General features: G+C 43.7%; 1 protein-coding gene across 2 annotated transcripts in view; it reads right to left on the bottom strand.

The window, feature by feature from the left end:
* The window catches only part of LOC133536235 (leucine-rich repeat-containing protein 49), a 98,598-nt gene that overhangs the window by 54,023 nt on the left and 24,626 nt on the right, over nucleotides 1–19,949 (bottom strand). For both annotated transcript variants that reach the window (XM_061876615.1, XM_061876621.1), the window contains exons 9-10: nucleotides 9,689–9,750; nucleotides 2,317–2,464 (exon numbers count right to left, since the gene is read on the bottom strand). In XM_061876615.1, coding sequence (XP_061732599.1) covers nucleotides 2,317–2,464; nucleotides 9,689–9,750 — 210 coding nt within the window. The remainder of the gene's footprint in view (nucleotides 1–2,316; nucleotides 2,465–9,688; nucleotides 9,751–19,949) is intronic.

The following is a 19,949-nucleotide window of genomic DNA, read 5'->3' as shown; positions in this document are numbered from 1 at the left end:
CCTCCACCTTAATAAAAACGATCCTAAATTTTTGTTTAGTACGGTAGCATCGCTAACCCAACAAGGGACTCCTTCCAGTAGCTCCACCCACTCGGCAGATGACTTTATGAAATTCTTTAATAAGAAAATTGAAGTCATTAGAAAGGAGATTAAAGACAATGCGTCCCAGCTACAACTGGGTTCTATTAACACAGATACGACTGTATATACGGCGGATACTGCCCTCCAAAATAAATTATGTCGTTTTGATGAAATAACAGAAGATTTGTTACAACGTGTAAATGGAATAAAACAAACAACATGTTTACTTGACGCACTTCCTGGGAAACTGATCAAGGAGCTCTTTGTATTATTAGGTTTGAGCCACACATTGAGAATGTAACTGAAGCGCCCTTTTTTCATCTCCGTAATGTCGCTAAAATTCGCTCCATTTTGTCCACTAGTGACGCCGAGATCATTATCCATGCGTGTGTTACGTCTCGTCTCGATTACTGTAACGTATTATTTTCGGGGTCTCCCCATGTCTAGCATTAAAAGATTACAGTTGGTACAAAATGCGGCTGCTAGACTTTTGACAAGAACAAGAAAGTTTGATCACATTACGCCTGTACTGGCTCACCTGCACTGGCTTCCTGTGCACTTAAGATGTGACTTTAAGGTTTTACTACTTACGTATAAAATACTACACGGTCTAGCTCCAGCCTATCTTGCCGGTTGTATTGTACCGTATGTCCCGGCAAGAAATCTGCGTTCAGAGGACTCCGGCTTATTAGTGATTCCTAAAGCCCAAAAAAAGTCTGCGGGCTATAGAGCGTTTTCCGTTCGGGCTCCAGTACTCTGGAATGCCCTCCCGGTAACAGTTTGAAATGCTACCTCAGTAGAAACATTTAAGTCTCATCTTAAAACTCATTTGTATACTCTAGCCTTTAAATAGACCACCGTTTTAGACTAGTTGATCTGCCGTTTCTTTTCTTTTTTTTTCTCGGTGGCCATGGATGAAGTGGTGACTGTCCAGAGTCGGGACCCGGGATGGACCGCTCGCCTGTGCATCGGTTGGGGACATCTCTGCGCTGCTGACCCGTCTCCGTTCGGGATGTACTTCTGCTGGCCCCATTATTGAATGGACTCTCACTATTACGTTAGAGCCACTATGGACTGGACTTTCACAATATTAAATCAGACCCACTCGACGTCCTAGAGGGGGGGGGGGGGGGGGGTTACCCACATTTGCGGTCCTCTCCAAGGTTTCTCATAGTCATTCTCATTGACGTCCCAATGGGTTGTGAGTTTTTCCTTGCCCTTATGTGGGCGCGGATCCGCGGATGCTATTGTGGCTTGTGCAGCCCTCTGAGACACTTATGATTTAGGGCTATATAAATAAACATTGATTGATACACATAGTTTTGATATATATCACCCGCAAAACGCAATGTTATAGTTTGCACATGCTATTTAGCAGTTGTCTTTTTGGGATCTTAGATCAGGCCCTGAATGTTGCATCAGGTCATATTGTCCTGTCCTCAGTTCTGAGCAAAGCAGAGTGGCTGAAAAATGACCCCGGCTTGTATTTTATGATCGTAAAATCTCCTTTCCCACTTAAAGTAATGACTTGGAATGAACAAAACTGTTGGCCACCATTCAGCTATAGCATTTAAATTTAGCTATAAAACATGCGTCGACTTGTGGAGCACTGATGCTATCTGTCGACTGCTAATCCAGTCACTTAAACTGACAGCTAACCGGGCTACAGGTTCTTGCAGACCACTTGAACCGGGTTTAAAAAGGGGTCTTATGGGACCACAAGGGTCATGAGAACAGGTCCACAGACCTTAGAAAAATAAGCATTAAGAGTTACAGGTGTATGTGTTGTGTTTGGAGGAAAAGGTGGGTGGGACGTTCTGATTTCTCGAAAAGGCAAGCCCAGACCTGGACACCCTAAAACGTGATGATGAGAATGTTGACTAATGTTGGAACAACATCAAATTCTGACATTGATCTCACATAATTACAATGAAAGACGATGAATGCTTTAAAATATCCGTGAAATGACCAACCCTAATCCAGAGATACAACACAAAAGTCTTTGATGAGACAAATGTATTCCATCTGGGACGGCTTCAAAACATACACTCTGACAGCTCTTTGGTGAGACTTGCTGGCTTCAGCTGCAGCTGTCAAGCTGACGAGTGCTCGAGTGGACATTTTAGAGATCGCATGCAGAGAATCTCAACATCGGCAGTCATGCAAATAGGCAGTAGGTGTCCACACAAACGCCCGACTGGGCTCAATTTTTCTTAACATAAGAGTGATGCTTACGGTGATGCGCTTCATGTCCAGCTGTCGGAGGTGAAGCACACAGCGCAGGACGGCCTGCTTGTACCATGTCTCCAGGGCTACAGGGTTCCCATCCAGGGTGAGCTCAGAAAGGGAGCGCGACTCTCCGGAGCAGCCTAGCTGATGGAGACTGGACAAGAAGAAATTGGGCTCAATGGCTTTCAAGAGACTGATTAGATTTTTGCAGCACGTATAAATCCTCACATTAAGTGGGGAGAGGGAGCAGACAGCATTTGGGCAAAAGGCTATGAAGAAAAGCTGAGTCATGCTCAGTAAAATTTAGCATTAATTTGAGATCATTATCTTATAATGATAATAATCATAGCCTGCAACTATGAACCTTTGTCTGATCCTTGAGGAGATTTATTGGATGGAAACCAGAGCTGCCTAATATGAGTCTAATCAGCTTAAAAGTGTACAAAATCATCAAAAGTGGGACACCCAAGTAAACATTTTTAATGATGTTCTAACAGTAATATGTCCCTAAAGTCCAAAAGTGACTTTTTGCAACTTAATGCCAAAAAAACGGAAATGCTGATTATCGGTCCTGCTAGACACCGACCTCTGTTTAATAATACAACTTTAACATTTGACAACCAAATAATAAAACAAGGTGACTCTGTAAAAAATCTGGGTATTATCTTCGACCCAACTCTCTCCTTTGAGTCACACATTAAAAGCGTTACTAAAACGGCCTTCTTTCATCTCCGTAATATCGCTAAAATTCGCTCCATTTTGTCCACTAAAGACGCCGAGATCATTATCCATGCGTTTGTTACGTCTCGTCTCGATTACTGTAACGTATTATTTTCGGGTCTCCCCATGTCTAGCATTAAAAGATTACAGTTGGTACAAAATGCGGCTGCTAGACTTTTGACAAGAACAAGAAAGTTTGATCACATTACGCCTGTACTGGCTCACCTGCACTGGCTTCCTGTGCACTTAAGATGTGACTTTAAGGTTTTACTACTTACGTATAAAATACTACACGGTCTAGCTCCAGCCTATCTTGCCGATTGTATTGTACCGTATGTCCCGGCAAGAAATCTGCGTTCAAAAGACTCCGGCTTATTAGTGATTCCTAGAGCTCAAAAAAAGTCTGCGGGCTATAGAGCGTTTTCCGTTCGGGCTCCAGTACTCTGGAATGCCCTCCCGGTAACAGTTCGAGATGCTACCTCAGTAGAAGCATTTAAGTCTCATCTTAAAACTCATCTGTATACTCTAGCCTTTAAATAGACCTCCTTTTTAGACCAGTTGATCTGCCGCTTCTTTTCTTTCTCCTATGTCCCCCCCTCCCTTGTGGAGGGGGTCCGGTCCGATGACCATGGATGAAGTACTGACTGTCCAGAGTCGAGACCCAGGATGGACCGCTCGTCGGGACCCAGGATGGACCGCTCGCCTGTATCGGTTGGGGACATCTCTACGCTGCTGATCCGCTTGAGATGGTTTCCTGTGGACGGGACTCTCACTGCTGTCTTGGAGCCACTATGGATTGAACTTTCACAGTATCATGTTAGACCCGCTCGACATCCATTGCTTTCGGTCCCCTAGAGGGGGGGGGTTGCCCACATCTGAGGTCCTCTCCAAGGTTTCTCATAGTCAGCATTGTCACTGGCGTCCCACTGAATGTGAATTCTCCCTGCCCCCTGGGTGTGAGTTTTCCTTGCCCTTTTGTGGGTTCTTCCGAGGATGTTGTAGTCGTAATGATGTGTGCAGTCCTTTGAGACATTTGTGATTTGGGGCTATATAAATAAACATTGATTGATTGATTGATAAAAATCTATTTTCCCCTCACCTGTTTGCTCCACTTATTAAGGAAAAACCTCATCACTCCTGAACATGATAGCACTTCTGATGCGCGATTAGCTGGAGGAGCCCGCCCACATGTGTAAAATCACCACTTTAAAGGCAGCAAGTTTCGCTACACATCTTAAAAGCTCTTCCAGCAGCCCGTCCAAAAGCGACAGACGTGGGAAGTGAGCGATTTTAGGCCAACCTAGCATGATGTTGTTGTTATAATGTATATGTATTGGTAACGTTAAAGTACCAATGATTGTCACACCCACACTACTCCCGTCCAAAGGCAAAACCCAGTAACTCAATTTTGGTCAAAACTGAGCTGATAATAATTTTGGAGTTCCTAGGTGATATGCTTTACATTAGTGAATGCGATATTGTAATTTGTTCCGTAAGTAAGCTGTTACGTGCATGGCAGGACCTAGCAACTACCACATAACCGCGTAGATACAACAGAAAAACCTAGTATCTCAAGGGACCAATCGGAGCTTCTTTGTCAGTCGCCTTATTGTCTTTAATGAGACATTTGCACGAATGGGGGCCGACGGTCAACCTGATTATGTGATATTAGGGCACGAGGGGATATTTGGAAGATTGGCCCAGGACGTTGCAAGCACCTTCATTAAATGTATTGTTCTTGATTCTTCCCCTTGCATACTCTTTTGGGCAGATAACTGTGGAGGTCAAAATAAAAACTGGACGCTGTACACGACTCTTGCCCAATGTGCAAACGCAGAATGGGGCCCACCCGAGATTGTGATAAAATATCTGGAGAAAGGGCACACACGTTCATGAGAGCAGATTCAATCCATGGCTCAATCGGCAAGAAAATGAAAGCTCAAGAAAACATCTACACGTTTGATGACTTTGTAGATCTTTGTAAGACAGCATCAAGATAGATTGGTTTTCCTTTGTTTTCTCAAAATCAGCTAGAAGTGAGTTACTAGGTTTTGCCTTTGGACAGGAGACTAGATGTGGCAAAATTATTCTCTGCATTTGACCCATCACCCTTCATCACCCCCTGGGAGGTGAGGGGAGCAGTGGGCAGCAGCGTTGCCACGCCCGGGAATAATTTTTGGTGATTTAACCCCCAATTCCAACCCTTAATGCTGAGTGTCAAGCAGGGAGGTAACATTCCCATTTTTATAGTCTTTCGTATGACTCGGCCGGGGGTTTGAACTCACGACCAACCGATCTCAGGGCGGACACTCTAACCACTAGGCCACTGAGTAGGGAGTAACACTGTAGCTGATATGGCTATGTTAGTTTGGCTCACATCTATGTGGCAAGTGCCGCTTCTTTTCTTTCTCTTATGTCCCCCCCTCCCTTGTGGAGGGGGTCCGGTCCGATGACCATGGATGAAGTACTGACTGTCCAGAGTCGAGACCCAGGATGGACCCCTCGTCGGGACCCAGGATGGACCGCTCGCCTGTATCGGTTGGGGACATCTCTACGCTGCTGATCCGCTTGAGATGGTTTCCTGTGGACGGGACTCTCGCTGCTGTCTTGGAGCCACTATGGATTGAACTTTCACAGTATCATGTTAGACCCGCTCGACATCCATTGCTTTCGGTCCCCTAGAGGGGGGGGGTTGCCCACATCTGAGGTCCTCTCCAAGGTTTCTCATAGTCAGCATTGTCACTGGCGTCCCACTGAATGTGAATTCTCCCTGCCCACTGGGTGTGAGTTTTCCTTGCCCTTTTGTGGGTTCTTCCGAGGATGTTGTAGTCGTAATGATTTGTGCAGTCCTTTGAGACATTTGTGATTTGGGGCTATATAAATAAACATTGATTGATTGATTGATTGATTGATGAAGTGTGTAAAAAACGATAAAACGCCATTCCGACGATTTTGAGCTGTGAGTACCACTACATAAGTTACAGCAAAGGGGGGTAAAACTTGTTTTTACTGAGGGTCACATCACAATTATGGCTGCCACATTAAATGAAGTGGTGGACCCCTTTGAATGATGTGAAAGACCACGTTAAATGATGTGTCGGGCCACATTAATTGAGTAGGAGACCACATTGAATGATGTGAAAGGTTACATTAAACGGCATTGTGGACCACTTTTAATGAAGTGGAAGACCATGTTCAAGGACATGACGGACCCCTTTAAATGCTGTGAAAGACCACGTTGAATGACGTGGCAGGCCACATTAAATGAAATGGCAGACCACTTAAATTTATCTGGTTGACCATATTAAATTATGTTGAACTCCACATTGAATGATGTGGCGGGTCACTTTATATTATTGATTGTGTGAAAGGTCACAAAAAATGACATGGTGGACCACTTTAAATGAAGTGGCAAACCACATTGAATGATGTGAAAGGTCACAAAAAATGACATCGTGGACCACTTTAAATGAAGTGGAAGACCACATCATGTGGCAGCCCACTTTAAAAATGATGTGGCAGACCACATTGAATGATGTGGAAGAACACCTTAAATGAAATGGTGGACCAATTTAAATGCGGTGGAAGAGCACATCAAATGACGTGGCGGCTCACTTTGAATGATGTGGCGGACCACTTTAAATGATGTGTCAGGCCAACTTTGAATGATGTAAAAGGTCACAGTAAATGACATGGTGGACCACTGATGTTTGATGTGGCGGCCCACGTTCAATGACGTGACGGACCCCTTTAAATGTTGTGAAAGACCACGTTGAATGATGTAGCAGGCCACCTCAAATGATATCGCAGACCACTTAAAATTATGTGGTTGACCATATTAAATGATGTTGAATACCACATTGAATGACGTGGGGGGCCAAATTAAATGATGTGCAGACCATATTGAATGATGTAAAAGGTCACATCGAATGACATGGCAGACCAATTTAAATGAAGTGGAAGACCACTTCAAATTATTTCACGGCCCACTTTGAATGATGTGGCGGGCCATGTTGAATAATGTGAAAGGTCACATTAAATGACATGCTGGACCACTTTAAAATGAACTGCCTGACCACTTTGAATGACGTGACGTACTCCTCTAAAATGCTGTGAAAGACCACATTGAATGACGTGACGGGCCACTTTAAATGTTATGGCACACCATTTAAAATGATGTGGTTGAACACCACATTGAATGATGTGGCAGACCACATTGAATGATGTGACGTGTCAGCTTAAATGATATGGCGGACCACATTAAATGAAGTGGAAGACCACACTGAAGGACGTGGAAGACCACATTGAATGATGTGACGGGTCACATTAAATTACATGGCGGACCACTTTAAATGAAGTGGAAGACCACACTGAAGGACGTGGAAGACCACATTGAATGATGTGACGGGTCACCTTAAATGATATGGCGGACCACATTAAATGAAGTGGCAGACCACACTGAAGGACGTGGAAGACCACATTGAATGATGTGACGGGTCACATTAAATTACATGGCGGACCACTTTAAATGAAGTGGCAGACCACACTGAAGGACGTGGAAGACCACATTGAATGATGTGACGGGTCAGCTTAAATGATATGGCGGACCACTTTAAATGAAGTGGCAGACCACACTGAAGGACGTGGAAGACCACATTGAATGATGTGACGGGTCAGCTTAAATGATATGGCGGACCACATTAAATGAAGTGACAGACCACACTGAAGGACGTGGAAGACCACATTGAATGATGTGACGGGTCACATTAAATTACATGGCGGACCACTTTAAATGAAGTGGCAGACCACACTGAAGGACGTGGAAGACCACATTGAATGATGTGACGGGTCACCTTAAATTACATGGCGGACCACTTTAAATGATGTGGAAGACCACATCAATGAAAATGACATAATTTGACATAGATTTAGATTTAGATTTATTGGTCACATCCATCCATCCATCCATTTTTCTACCGCTTATTCCCTTTTCGGGGTCACAGGGGGCGCTGGCGCCTATCTCAGCTACAATCGGGCGGAAGGCGGGGTACACCCTGGACTTGTTGCCCCCTCATCGCAGGGCCAACACAGATAGACAGACAACATTCCCACTCACATTCACACATTAGGGACAATTCTAGTGTTGCCAATCAAGGCGTTGAGGGGATCCTGTTTGGTCCTGAAAAGGGTGGAGTGCCATCTCCGGGTTGGGGAGGAGACCCTGCCCCAAGTGGAAGAGTTCAACTACCTAGGAGTCTTGTTCACGAGTGAGGGAAGAGTGGATCGTGAGATCGACAGGCTCGGTGCGGCGTCTTCAGTAATGCGGATGCTGTATCGATACGTTGTGGTGAAGAAGGAGCTAAGCCGAAAGGCAAAGCTCTCAATTTACCGGTCGATCTCCGTTCCCATCCTCACCTATGGTCATGAGCTTGGGTTATGACCGAAAGGACAAGATCACGGGTACAAGCGGCCGAAATGAGTTTCCTCTGCTGGGTGGCGGGGCTCTTCTTTAGAGATAGGGTGAGAAGCTCTACCATCCGGGGGGAGCTGAAATTAAAGCCGCTGCTCCTCCACATCGAGAGGAGCCAGATGAGGTGGTTCGGGCATCTGGTCAGGATGCCACCCGAACGCCTCCCTAGGGAGGTGTTCAGGGCACGTCCCACTGGTAGGAGACCACGGGGAAGACCCAGGACAGGTTGGGAAGACTATGTCTCCCAGCTGGCCTGGGAACACCTCAGGATCCCCCCGGCAAGAGTTGGACGAAGTGGCTGGGGAGAGGAAAGTTTGGGCTTCCCTGCTTAGGCTGCTGCCCCCGTGACCCGACCTCGGATAAGCGGAAGAAGATGGATGGATGGATGGATGGATGGATGGATACTTAAAGGCTTTTTAAAAGTAGTTTAAAATGACAGGACAACTAAATAATAGAAACGAGAGATTTCTGGGGATAGGTTGATTGGCAACACTAAATTGGCCCTAGTGTATGAATGTGAGTGTGAATGTTGTCTGTCTATCTGTGTTGGCCCTGCGATGAGGTGGCGACTTGTCCAGGGTGTACCCTGCCTTCCGCCCGATTGTAGCTGAGATAGGCGCCAGCGCCCCCCGCGACCCCGAAAGGGAATAAGCGGTAGAAAATGGATGGATGGATGGATAGATTTCTACCTAGCAACAAAGTGCAAGTGATTTCTTATAAGCACTAAAGGTGAATGAACAATATATTTCAACGCAAAGAATCAGAATTGGATGATGTTTCGAACATAGGTGAACCTAATGGTATGAAAGTAGTTCAAGAAGGCCACCCTCTCGCCTTCCTCTTCCCCCCTCAGGCTAGCAAGGCTAGCTACGCTGCTTTAACAAGTTAGCGTCAGGACGTCTTGATTGTTTGTGCTTGGCTCACAGATCAAGACTGAAGCTGCTGGGGAGGGCGTGTGGAAGATGACTGATGTCTGCACAAAAACAAGGTTCTTTGCTAGTGCATGAACTCCTTCAACCTATAAATCTGTCTACAACTTTTTAGGGAATGTCACACCTCCGGGGTATTTTCTTTTTTTTAATGTACATTCACCTGCGTCCCTGCAGGTTATTAACACCAGGAGAGGAAAGGGATGTGAAAGTGTCCCGAGGAGGGGTGGAGGAGGGTTAAGGTTGTGGAAGATCTTACCTGGTGATGTTGTTGCAGCTGAGAAAGAGGCGCTGCAAGCGGGGCAGGCGGTCCACCTCGGTCTAGGAGGGAAGAGGGGGAGACAGATGAGAGACGAGATATGGATCATCATCACTTTGTGTGAGCCGTCGCTGCCTCTCCATCGCCTCAGTCACCTTGCAGCTTCCTCCGTGTGCCCTGCGCATGCACAAAGAGCCCAGCATGCTGCCTGGTCTGCACGGGGAGGGGCGGGGGCGGAAGAGAGGCGGTGTGAGAGCGATGAGAGCGAGGATGAGGCGGGGAGGGAGGGTGCTGATGCAGAGAACCTCACACTGCAGCAGGCCACATCCTCACACCCGCCGCAAGAACAATGGCTGACATCGGTGGAAGGGACGGCGTGTCTTTGAAATAATCAATGGCATTTTTTATGAGGTGGGGGGGGAGCAGCGGATTAAGACGTAAGTATGAGTGAAGCACATGTAAAAGGGCGGAGAGGACACACCCAACAGCATGCTGACTGAGCAGCATCAGCACCACGCCCCTCACTGGACCAAGTCCAACCAGTTGGTGCCGTTTGCCTCCCCAGGAAATAACATGCAAAAATGCATGTTAAAATTACTCGGAATACTGTTCAAAAGAGGAATTTTAACTACATTAACTATCATAAAAAAATGTTTGCCATAAAATATAATAATGTATCATCATACACGTTCATACAAAATGCATATTTTTCTTTACACATTTTTATTTATTTATTTTATATACATATATATACAGTGGGGCAAAAAAGTATTTAGTCAGCCACCGATTGTGCAAGTTCTCCCACTTAAAATGATGACAGAGGTCTGTAATTTTCATCATAGGTACACTTCAACTGTGAGGGACAGAATGTGAAAAAAAATTCAGGAATTCACATTGAATGAATTTTAAAGAATTTATTTGTAAATTATGGTGGAAAAGAAGTATTTGGTCAACTATTCAAAGCTCTCACTGATGGAAGGAGGTTTTGGCTCAAAATCTCATTCATTCTTTCCTTAACACGGATCAATCGTCCTGTCCCCTTAGCAGAAAAACAGCCCCAAAGCATGATGTTTCCACCCCAATGCTTCACAGTAGTTATGGTGTTCTCGGGATGCAACTCAGTATTCTTCTTCCTCCAAACACGACGAGTTGAGTTTATACCGAAAAGTTATATTTTGGTTTCATCTGACCACATGACATTCTCCCAATCCTCTGCTGTATCATGCATTTATCCATTTTGGTATAAACTCAACTCGTCGTGTTTGGAGGAAGAAGAATACTGAGTTGCATCCCAAGAACACCATACCTACTGTGAAGCATGGGGGTGGAAACATCATGCTTTGGGGTTGTTTTTCTGCTAAGGGGACAGGACGATTGATCCGTGTTAAGGAAAGAATGAATGGGGCCATGTATCGTGAGATTTTGAGCCAAAACCTCCTTCCATCAGTGAGAGCTTTGAATCGTTGACCAAATACTTATTTTCCACCATAATTTACAAATAAATTCTTTAAAATTCCTACTATGTGAATTCCTGGATTTTTTTTCACATTCTGTCTCTCACAGTTGAAGTGTACCTACGATGAAAATTTCAGACCTCTGTCATCATTTTAAGTGGGAGAACTTGCACAATCGCTGGCTGACTAAATACTTTTTTGTCCCTATATATATATATATACATACAGTATATATATATATACATACACACACAAAAGTAGTTGAAATTCACATTGCAGTGTTGTCCCTAGGTCTGCACTCAGTCCCGTTACCATAAAATATTAACCCATTTTGAAAATGTTGGAATATTCAGGGAGTCACATGGGTCACAGGAAGTTGCATTATTTACGTCCTCTGCAGGCCAGAAGTAAGTGGGTTAACTGAATGCAAATCTGATGAGGGACGAGACTCCAATTGGTATGCACGCTTGTAAATTTCACTTGAAAATACACCAACGGTCCGTACTTCAGATAAAACTGTTAGCCCGTTTTGATCAAATAAATGAAGTAAAACATCAACAAATGTCCCCCTATGATATTCTAGCAATACAATTGCATCAGTATCAACATTTTGGTTTTTTTTTCAAAAGTAATTTTAATCATGCACTTAATTTTAATTCACTGCAATTAATTGCATTGCAATTTGTACATGGGCGATTGCAAAATCGATTAGTAAACATCAATAATCGATTATTCATTTATTGTAAATAAAGTAATGCAGACAGTTCTAAAATTTGGCTGACCTGAGTGAACCACCTCAACGAGAGATCCGACCATTTTAGAGCACTTATTTTCCCGTTTTGCACACTTATCCATCCTTTTTCTACCGCTTGTCCCTTTCTGACAGTCGCTTCAGGATGCGCCGTTTTGTGAGCGGTCTTATTTACGAGGCTCACCTTCGGCAGCGTCTTCTTTCCGTCATTTTTGTTGTAGCGGTGTAGCGTGCAAGGACAGGAGTGGAAGAATTGTCAAAAGATGGAGCCAACTTATTTAACCACATTCAGACTTCAGTCAATAACGAAGCAGCATCTCCTCATCCAGAAATAACAACACCGGAAATGTGTTCCATGAAAAAACGGAACTTTCTAATAACTAAAGTTTCTTGGGTAAATAATATAAACTCACTACACCAGTATGTTTTAGCGCTTTCATGGCGAGTTTACTGACAGATATAAGTAAGAACTTTACACTATTTTATATTAGAAATGGCAACATCGAAAGTTGAACGTACCATAACAAGAAGATAGAGGAAAAAGAAGAAGCTTATCGACGCCACGGACTGCAAGGGCGGACCCGCGCAATTTTTCAGGATTTATGCAGATCCCAGTTGAGCTCATAGGACTAGATAGTACAATCTCTCAGATTTATCAGCACTCAGTATTGAGTGGGGGTGTGGGGGGTTAGCGGCAAAAGCTTCACTGGGGTCTTGAGGTGGGTACCCTCCTTCATTGGTATTTCGTTGATAGGCCCACGACACCTCCGGAGGGCTCAACGGCGACATCTGGCGTCCCAGGTGTGCCTCCCTCGGCCTTTACCCCTAGATGTCATTTAGCAGCCCAGTTTGGGTCCTTTTCTCTGATCCATATCCATCTGCTACTTCGTTCAGCAGCATCTGACAGCGATTTCACAGCCTGCCGGAAGGCCTGACCTCGCAATCCCACTCCTTTCAGAAGCTTGGTTGTGGATGTAGTAACGAAGCCTCTGCAACCGATTATGTCCGCATACCTCAGTTTTTTGCGCTCATATGCTTCACCAACTATATACACCACCAAATATAGATCAGAAGGTACCAAAAGGTAAGAAAAGTTGCTTTTGCATAATATTATAAAGTACTATCTATCTATCTATTGCGAAACAAGACGGATGATAATGTGTCTTACCCTATACACACACCATATCTGCGGCTTCATAGCTTACCAAAGTCGTACTAAAACATTTTGATAGATTTTTGAGCGCCATGTGTAATGTTCTATATTTTCAATTGAACATATTACATTTTGGTGTTGTTTACTTAAGTCATATTGCCATCGTAGTGCGGTCTACGTGTATCTCTTATGTTTGACTGCCATCTACTGGTCACACTTATCATTACACCATGTACCAAATAAAATAGTTTTGAGGACGGTAAGCCAAACCAGAATTATTCCGTACATAAGGCGCACCGTACCGGGTTATAAGGCGCAATGTTAAAAGGATTTTAAGTGCACCCAATAGTCCGGATATTGCGGTATTTGGCATATACATTGTAATAGAATCATTTTAAAATGGGTTACAAAGTCTCCTAATTTAGCTGTTGGTTAATATGGTAACATATTTCATCAGTTCTGGTTGTATTATCTTGTTGAAACTATTATTTATGTACTTGTTCATTTATTGCAAATATCTGGTTACTTTCCGTCATCACGTGGTTAAATCTGCACTCCTGTTAAAATATAATAATAACTTTTTCTTCGGTCGTTTGATATTTTACATTGGTTTTGGGCGATTTTACAAATGTGAGTGGTTACAGGGGAAGTATAGGTCATATCAATGCTGATACTGATATTTCACATTTTAAAAATCATTGACTGATTCCATTTTTGATCACAACTGAAATCCGACAAAAACGGTCCTCCAAACATATTGCTGGGTATTGTGGCCTAACAGCTCAATTTGTTGTTTCATCTGACATCACATGGACAAAGATAAGACCTTCTGGAGAAAAGTTATGTGGTCAGATGAAACAAAAATTGAGCTGTTTGGCCATGGCTCTCTCGAGTTTCCAATCATTTTTACAAGTCTTATTTTTTTGTGATAGAGTGATTGGTGCACATACTTTTTGGTCACAAGTATGTTCTTTACAAGTGTACGTAAACTTTTGATCACGACTGTACATGTCATGTCTTTGTGATTGATCATGTTTTGTTGGTTTTTGGACTCTTTGTGCACTCTTGTTTTGTCACCATGAAAACCATTAGTTTCACCTGTCATGTGTTCGGATTCAAGCACCTGTCACTAATCATGTCTGTATTATTTAAGCCATAGTTGCCAGGTAGGGCTTCACGGTGGAAGAGGGGTTAGTGCGTCTGCCTCACAATATGAAGTTCCTGCAGTCCTGGGTTCAAATCCAGGCTCGGGATCTTTCTGTGTGGAGTTTGCATGTTCTCCCCGTGAATGCGTGGGTTCCCTCCGGGTACTCCGGCTTCCTCCCACTTCCAAAGACATGCACCTGGGGATAGGTTGATTGGCAACACTAAATTGGCCCTAGTGTGTGAATGTGAGTGTGAAAGTTGTTTGTCTAACTGCTGTGTTGGAGCCACTATGGATTGAACTTTCACAGTATCATGTTAGACCCGCTCGACATCCATTGCTTTCGGTCCCCTAGAGGGGGGGGGGTTGCCCACATCTGAGGTCCTCTCCAAGGTTTCTCATAGTCAGCATTGTCACTGGCGTCCCACTGAATGTGAATTCTCCCTGCCCACTGGGTGTGAGTTTTCCCAGCCCTTTTGTGGGTTCTTCCGAGGATGTTGTAGTCGTAATGATTTGTGCAGTCCTTTGAGACATTTGTGATTTGGGGCTATATAAATAAACATTGATTGATTGATTGAACTGTGTTGGCCCTGCGATGAGGTGGCGACTTGTCCAGGGTGTACCCCGCCTTCCGCCCGATTGTAGCTGAGATAGGCGCCAGCGCCCCCCGCGACCCCAAAAGGGAATAAGCGGTAGAAAATGGATGGATGGATGGATGGATGGAGTTGCCAGGTAGTCAGCCTGGCGATGTCACTCTTGATATACTCCTGATACCACTGACATTGTTCCATGTTCGTTTTTTCACGCCACAATAAGTGTTTTTGTTTTTATGTCCATAGTTCTGCCTTCGTGCTAGATTTTGTTTTCTTAGCCAAGTTTGTTATCCGCCTTGTGCACGCTTTTTGTTTGTTCCTTTTATAGTATAATTAAATCATGTATTTACCTTCACGTCGTGACCAGTCAAATCATTTTGCACCCCGGGAGAACATTCATCGCAGCGAGCTGCGAAAGCCTCGCAGTAAGCTTGTTCCTTAGTCCGAGTTTTGACAGTACATATGTTTTAGTGAGGTGAAAGATGTGACGAGCACTGTCTCAGTGTTTTCCTTTGCAGCACTCTCTTGCCTGAGTGTTAAAAGCAAAACACACGCGAGCTGTCGGTGGCAAGAGGTTGGGAAGGGGGAACGCCAACATTTTTTTTTTTGACTGATTGAGACTTTTATTAGTAGATTGCACAGTACAGTACATATTCCGTACAATTGACCACTAAATGGTAACACCCGAATAAGTTTTTCAACTTGTTTAAGTCGGGGTCCACGTTAATCAATTCATGGTATAAATATATACTATCAGCATAATACAGTCATCACACAAGTTAATCATCAGAGTATATACATTGAATTATTTATATTATTTACATTATTTGATAGCAGCACTCAACAATTATATCAGCTAAGAAATGGAAATTGAAACAGTGTAGGTCTGACTTGGTAGGATATGTACAGCGAGATGTGAAGATAGTGAGCTCAGAAAGCATAAGAACAAGTACCGTATTTTTCGGACTATAAGTCGGAGTTTTTTTCATAGTTTGGCCGGGGGCGCGACTTATACTAAGGAGCGACTTATGTGTGAAATTATCAACACATTACCGTAAAATATCAAATAATATTATTTAGCTCATTCACGTAAGAGACCAGACGTATAAGATTTCATGGGTTTTAGCAATTAGGAGTGACAGATTGTTTGGTAAAAGTATAGCATGTTCTATACCAGGGGTGTCAAACTGAAATATAGAGTGGGCCAAAATGTAAAACTTAACAAAGCCACGGGCCAAGGTTGAACACATTAACCTTGTAATAGGCACCCAAACAAGTTTTGCATTGAATATTGAACAAGCAAGGCTTATATAACTTTATAGTGACATGCAAAACTGAGTCTCAAATAATAATAATAATAATTACAAAAATATCAATGGCGTATCAAATAAAATGTAAATAAAAATTGAATGCCTCTTTTCTATTTGCAGCCTTCTGAGGTAAATATCAAAATAAACTTTTTCTACAGGCTAATAATTAATTTGAAAATAAAAAATAACAATAATGAATGAATCAAACATTCAAGCCTTGAAGTAGCAAGAGAATGTGCCTGAATAAAACGTTAATTATTGCTCAATTTGCTACACTGATTTGCTTTAACACTGAATATGGAACAAGCAACGCTTATATAACTTGATTGTGCAAAATCAACTTTCAAAAAACAACCGAAAAAACATCAATGGTATATTAAATAAAATGTAAATAAAAAATTGAATGCCTCTTTTCTATTTGCAGCCTTCTGAGTTGAATATCAATATTAACTTATTCCACAGGCTAATCATTTTTTTTAATAAAATAATGAATAAATCAACCATTCAGGCCTTTTTATCGCTCAATTTGCAACACACTGATCTAATCAGATATGACCAAGCCATGGCATCTTTTCTTGGATGCTAGTTCATTAATGTCGGGGCTCAGGTGGGCAGAGTTTGTAGCGGGGGTGTGTATATTGTAGCATCCCGGAAGAGTAAGTGCTGCAAGGGCTTCTGGGTATTTGTTCTGTTGTGTTTATGTTGTGTTACGGTGCAGATGTTCTCCCAAAATGTGTTTGACATTCTTGTTTGGTGTGGGTTCACAGTGTGGCGCATATTTGTAACAGTGTTAATGTTGTTTATGCGGCCACCCTCAGTGTGACCTGTATGGCTGCTGATCATGTATGCCTTGCATTCACTTACGTGTGTGTAAAAGCCACATATATTATGTGACTGGGCCGGCACGCTGTTAGTAAGGAGGAAAGGCAGACGTGACGACAGGTTGTAAGGGACGCTTAAGACAGTTCCGTTAAGGCACGCCCCCAATATTGTTGTACGGGTGGAAATCGGGATAATGGTTGCCCCGGGATATTTTCGGGAGGGGCACTGAAATTCGGGAGTCTTCCGGGAAAATCGGGAGGGTTGGCACCGCTGCTGTATAGTACCGGCGGGCCAGCTCTAACGTTAATTTGATATTGCCTTAAGGGCCAAATGAAACTACACGGCGGGTCAAATTTGGCCCGCGGGCCAGAGTTTGACACCCATGTTCTATACGTTATAGTTATTTGAATGACTCTTACCATAATATGTTACGTTAACATTACAGGCACCTTCTCAGTTGGTTATTTATGAGTCTTATAACGTACACTTATTCAGCCTGTTGTTCACTATTCTTTTTTTTTTTTAATTGCCTTTCAAATGTCTATTCTTGGTGTTGGGTTTTATCAAATACATTTCCCCAAAAATTCCGACTTACACTCCAGTGCAACTTTTATATGTTTTTTACCTTCTTTATCGTGTATTTTCGGCAGGTGCGACTTATAATACAAAAAATGCGGTGTATAAATTTGATTATTTACATTTAAATATTTACAATCTGGGGAGGTGGGATGTGGAGGACGGATTGTGTTAGTCTGGGGTTGTAGTTTGCTGGAGGTCTTCTTTTACTGCGGTTTTGAACGAGGGTAGAGATGCACTTTCTTTTACACCTTTTGGGAGTGCATTCCATATTGATGTGGCATAGAAGTAGAATGACTTAAGACCTTTGTTGGATCGGAATCTGGGTTTAACGTGGTTTTTGGAGCTCCCCCTGGTGTTGTGGGTATGGCGTTCATTTACGTCATGGAAGTAGTTTGACATGTATCAGCGAGGTGCAGCGAATTTTATCGACTAGGCTCAGTGCAAGTTGTTTTACACCAGGGGTCTCAAACACGCGGCCCACGGGCGAATTGCGGCAAGCGAGACGTTGATTTGCGGCCCGCACCTCGATATGTAAATTTATCGCTAGTGCGGCCCGTGGGTTTTAAATGAATGGCGCTTGACAGCATCATGCTTGCCAATCCTCACGATTTTCCGGGAGATTATCGAATTTCAGGGAAATCTTTCTCCTGAATTCCTGTAGACTTTCACCCAATGAACAAAGTCCAGGGAATGCCGTAACGGCACTGCATTTAATGCCCTCTACAACATGCACAAACAGCGTGGCATTACAGCAACATGTTGAATCTAGCTGATGAACTCACACGTAACCAACTGCAAGACATACTTGATCAACAGCCATACAAGTTACACCGAGGGTGGCCGTATAAACAACTTTAACACTGTTACAAATATGCGCCACACTGTGAACCCACACCAAACAAGAATTACAAACACATTTTGGGAGAACATCCGCACTGTAACACAACATAAACACATGACAAATACCCAGAATATTAAGCAGCCCTAACTCTTTTGGGCTACAATATACACCCCCGCTACCACCAAATCCCGACCCCCAACCCCCAACCCCGCCCCCCACATATTAACACCCCCCTCCGTGCGCCGGTTGAGGTGGTGTATATTGTAGCCAAGAAGAGTTAGGGCTGCAAGAAGGAGTTCTGGGTATTTCTTCTGTTGTGTTTATGTTGGGTTACGGTGCGGATGTTCTCCCAAAATCTGTTTGTCATTTTCGTTTTGTGTGGGTTCACAGTTTGACGCATATTTGTAACAGTGTTGAAGTTGTTTATACGACCACCCTCAGTGTGACCTGTATAGCTGTTGATCAATTACGTCTTGCAGTCACTTATGTGCGTCTGCGGAAGCTTCATACCACATGTGGCATGGGCTGGCATGCTGTTTGTTTGATGATAAGGCGCACGCAATGACATATTGCAGAGGATGATAAAGGAAGTGCTAACACATCACGCCCTTAATAATGTTGGCCAGGTGAAAATCGGGACAAATCTGGTAGAATGATTGCCCCGGGAGATTGTCGGGAGGTTCACCGAAACTCGGGAATCTCCCGGAATAATTGGGAGGGTCGGCAAGTATGATGCTATGGTGGGAAAGCCATTCAAAGAAGGTGAATTCTTTGAAAAGTGCATGTTCGATTTTTTGGGAGAAATATTTTCTTGTGACCCAGCCAACACCCAGTTTCTGCATCCACTGGCCCCCAGGTGAATTGAGTTTGAGACCCCTGTTTTACACTCTGATATTGGCTCATATCAATCAGGTTATTGGAAGGAGACGCGCCATTGTTAGGCGGCGCATGGGCTCGGCGATGACATCATTCTGTCTGAAAACGGCGCGGCTAAATTTAGCCTCAGACGCCGTGCAGCGCCTCCTCGCTGGCACGCAAACAGAGCGCGGCAGAGTCCTGCCTGAGGGAGAGGCTCCTCAAGGGCCGCCGTTAACCAACAGAATACACTCGTATCAATCTCATTTACACAGTCACATACATATATTGTGCTGTACTCTACTGTACGTGTTCAAACTCAGGACCACACACAAACCCGTGAAGATGAGCGATGTGCAACCTATCCATCCACTATTTCTCATCACTAATGAAGCTTGGCCAGATAGCCTCGCATGAAGGCAAGCGGCAATGGAAAAAGTAATCCCTAAAGCCGCCTTGCATGCCTTTGGGTGATGTCTCTTATGTTTTTGTCTTGCGCTGTCACTGCTAGCGCTCATCCAAAACACACACCCCACGACCCACCTGACGACAAAGGTAAACAGCTAACGTTTACAGCTACGGTATTGGCTTGGCAGCACGCGCTTGTCTAAATGATGGATTGAGTATGTGGAAAAAAAACGACGTGCCGCAAAACTCACAGCAGCAACAGAAGCTATGTTGTGACAGTGTTAGGAAACAAACTGGTGAGTCAGCATTATTAGCGCTAATAAGTTGATTGTACACGGCAAGTGTGCTTTC

The sequence above is a fragment of the Nerophis ophidion genome, linkage group LG02 (genome assembly GCF_033978795.1).
Source record: "Nerophis ophidion isolate RoL-2023_Sa linkage group LG02, RoL_Noph_v1.0, whole genome shotgun sequence".
Lineage (NCBI taxonomy): Eukaryota > Metazoa > Chordata > Actinopteri > Syngnathiformes > Syngnathidae > Nerophis > Nerophis ophidion.
Note: the sequence above shows the minus strand (reverse complement) of the source record. Positions and strands in the feature narration are given on the sequence as shown.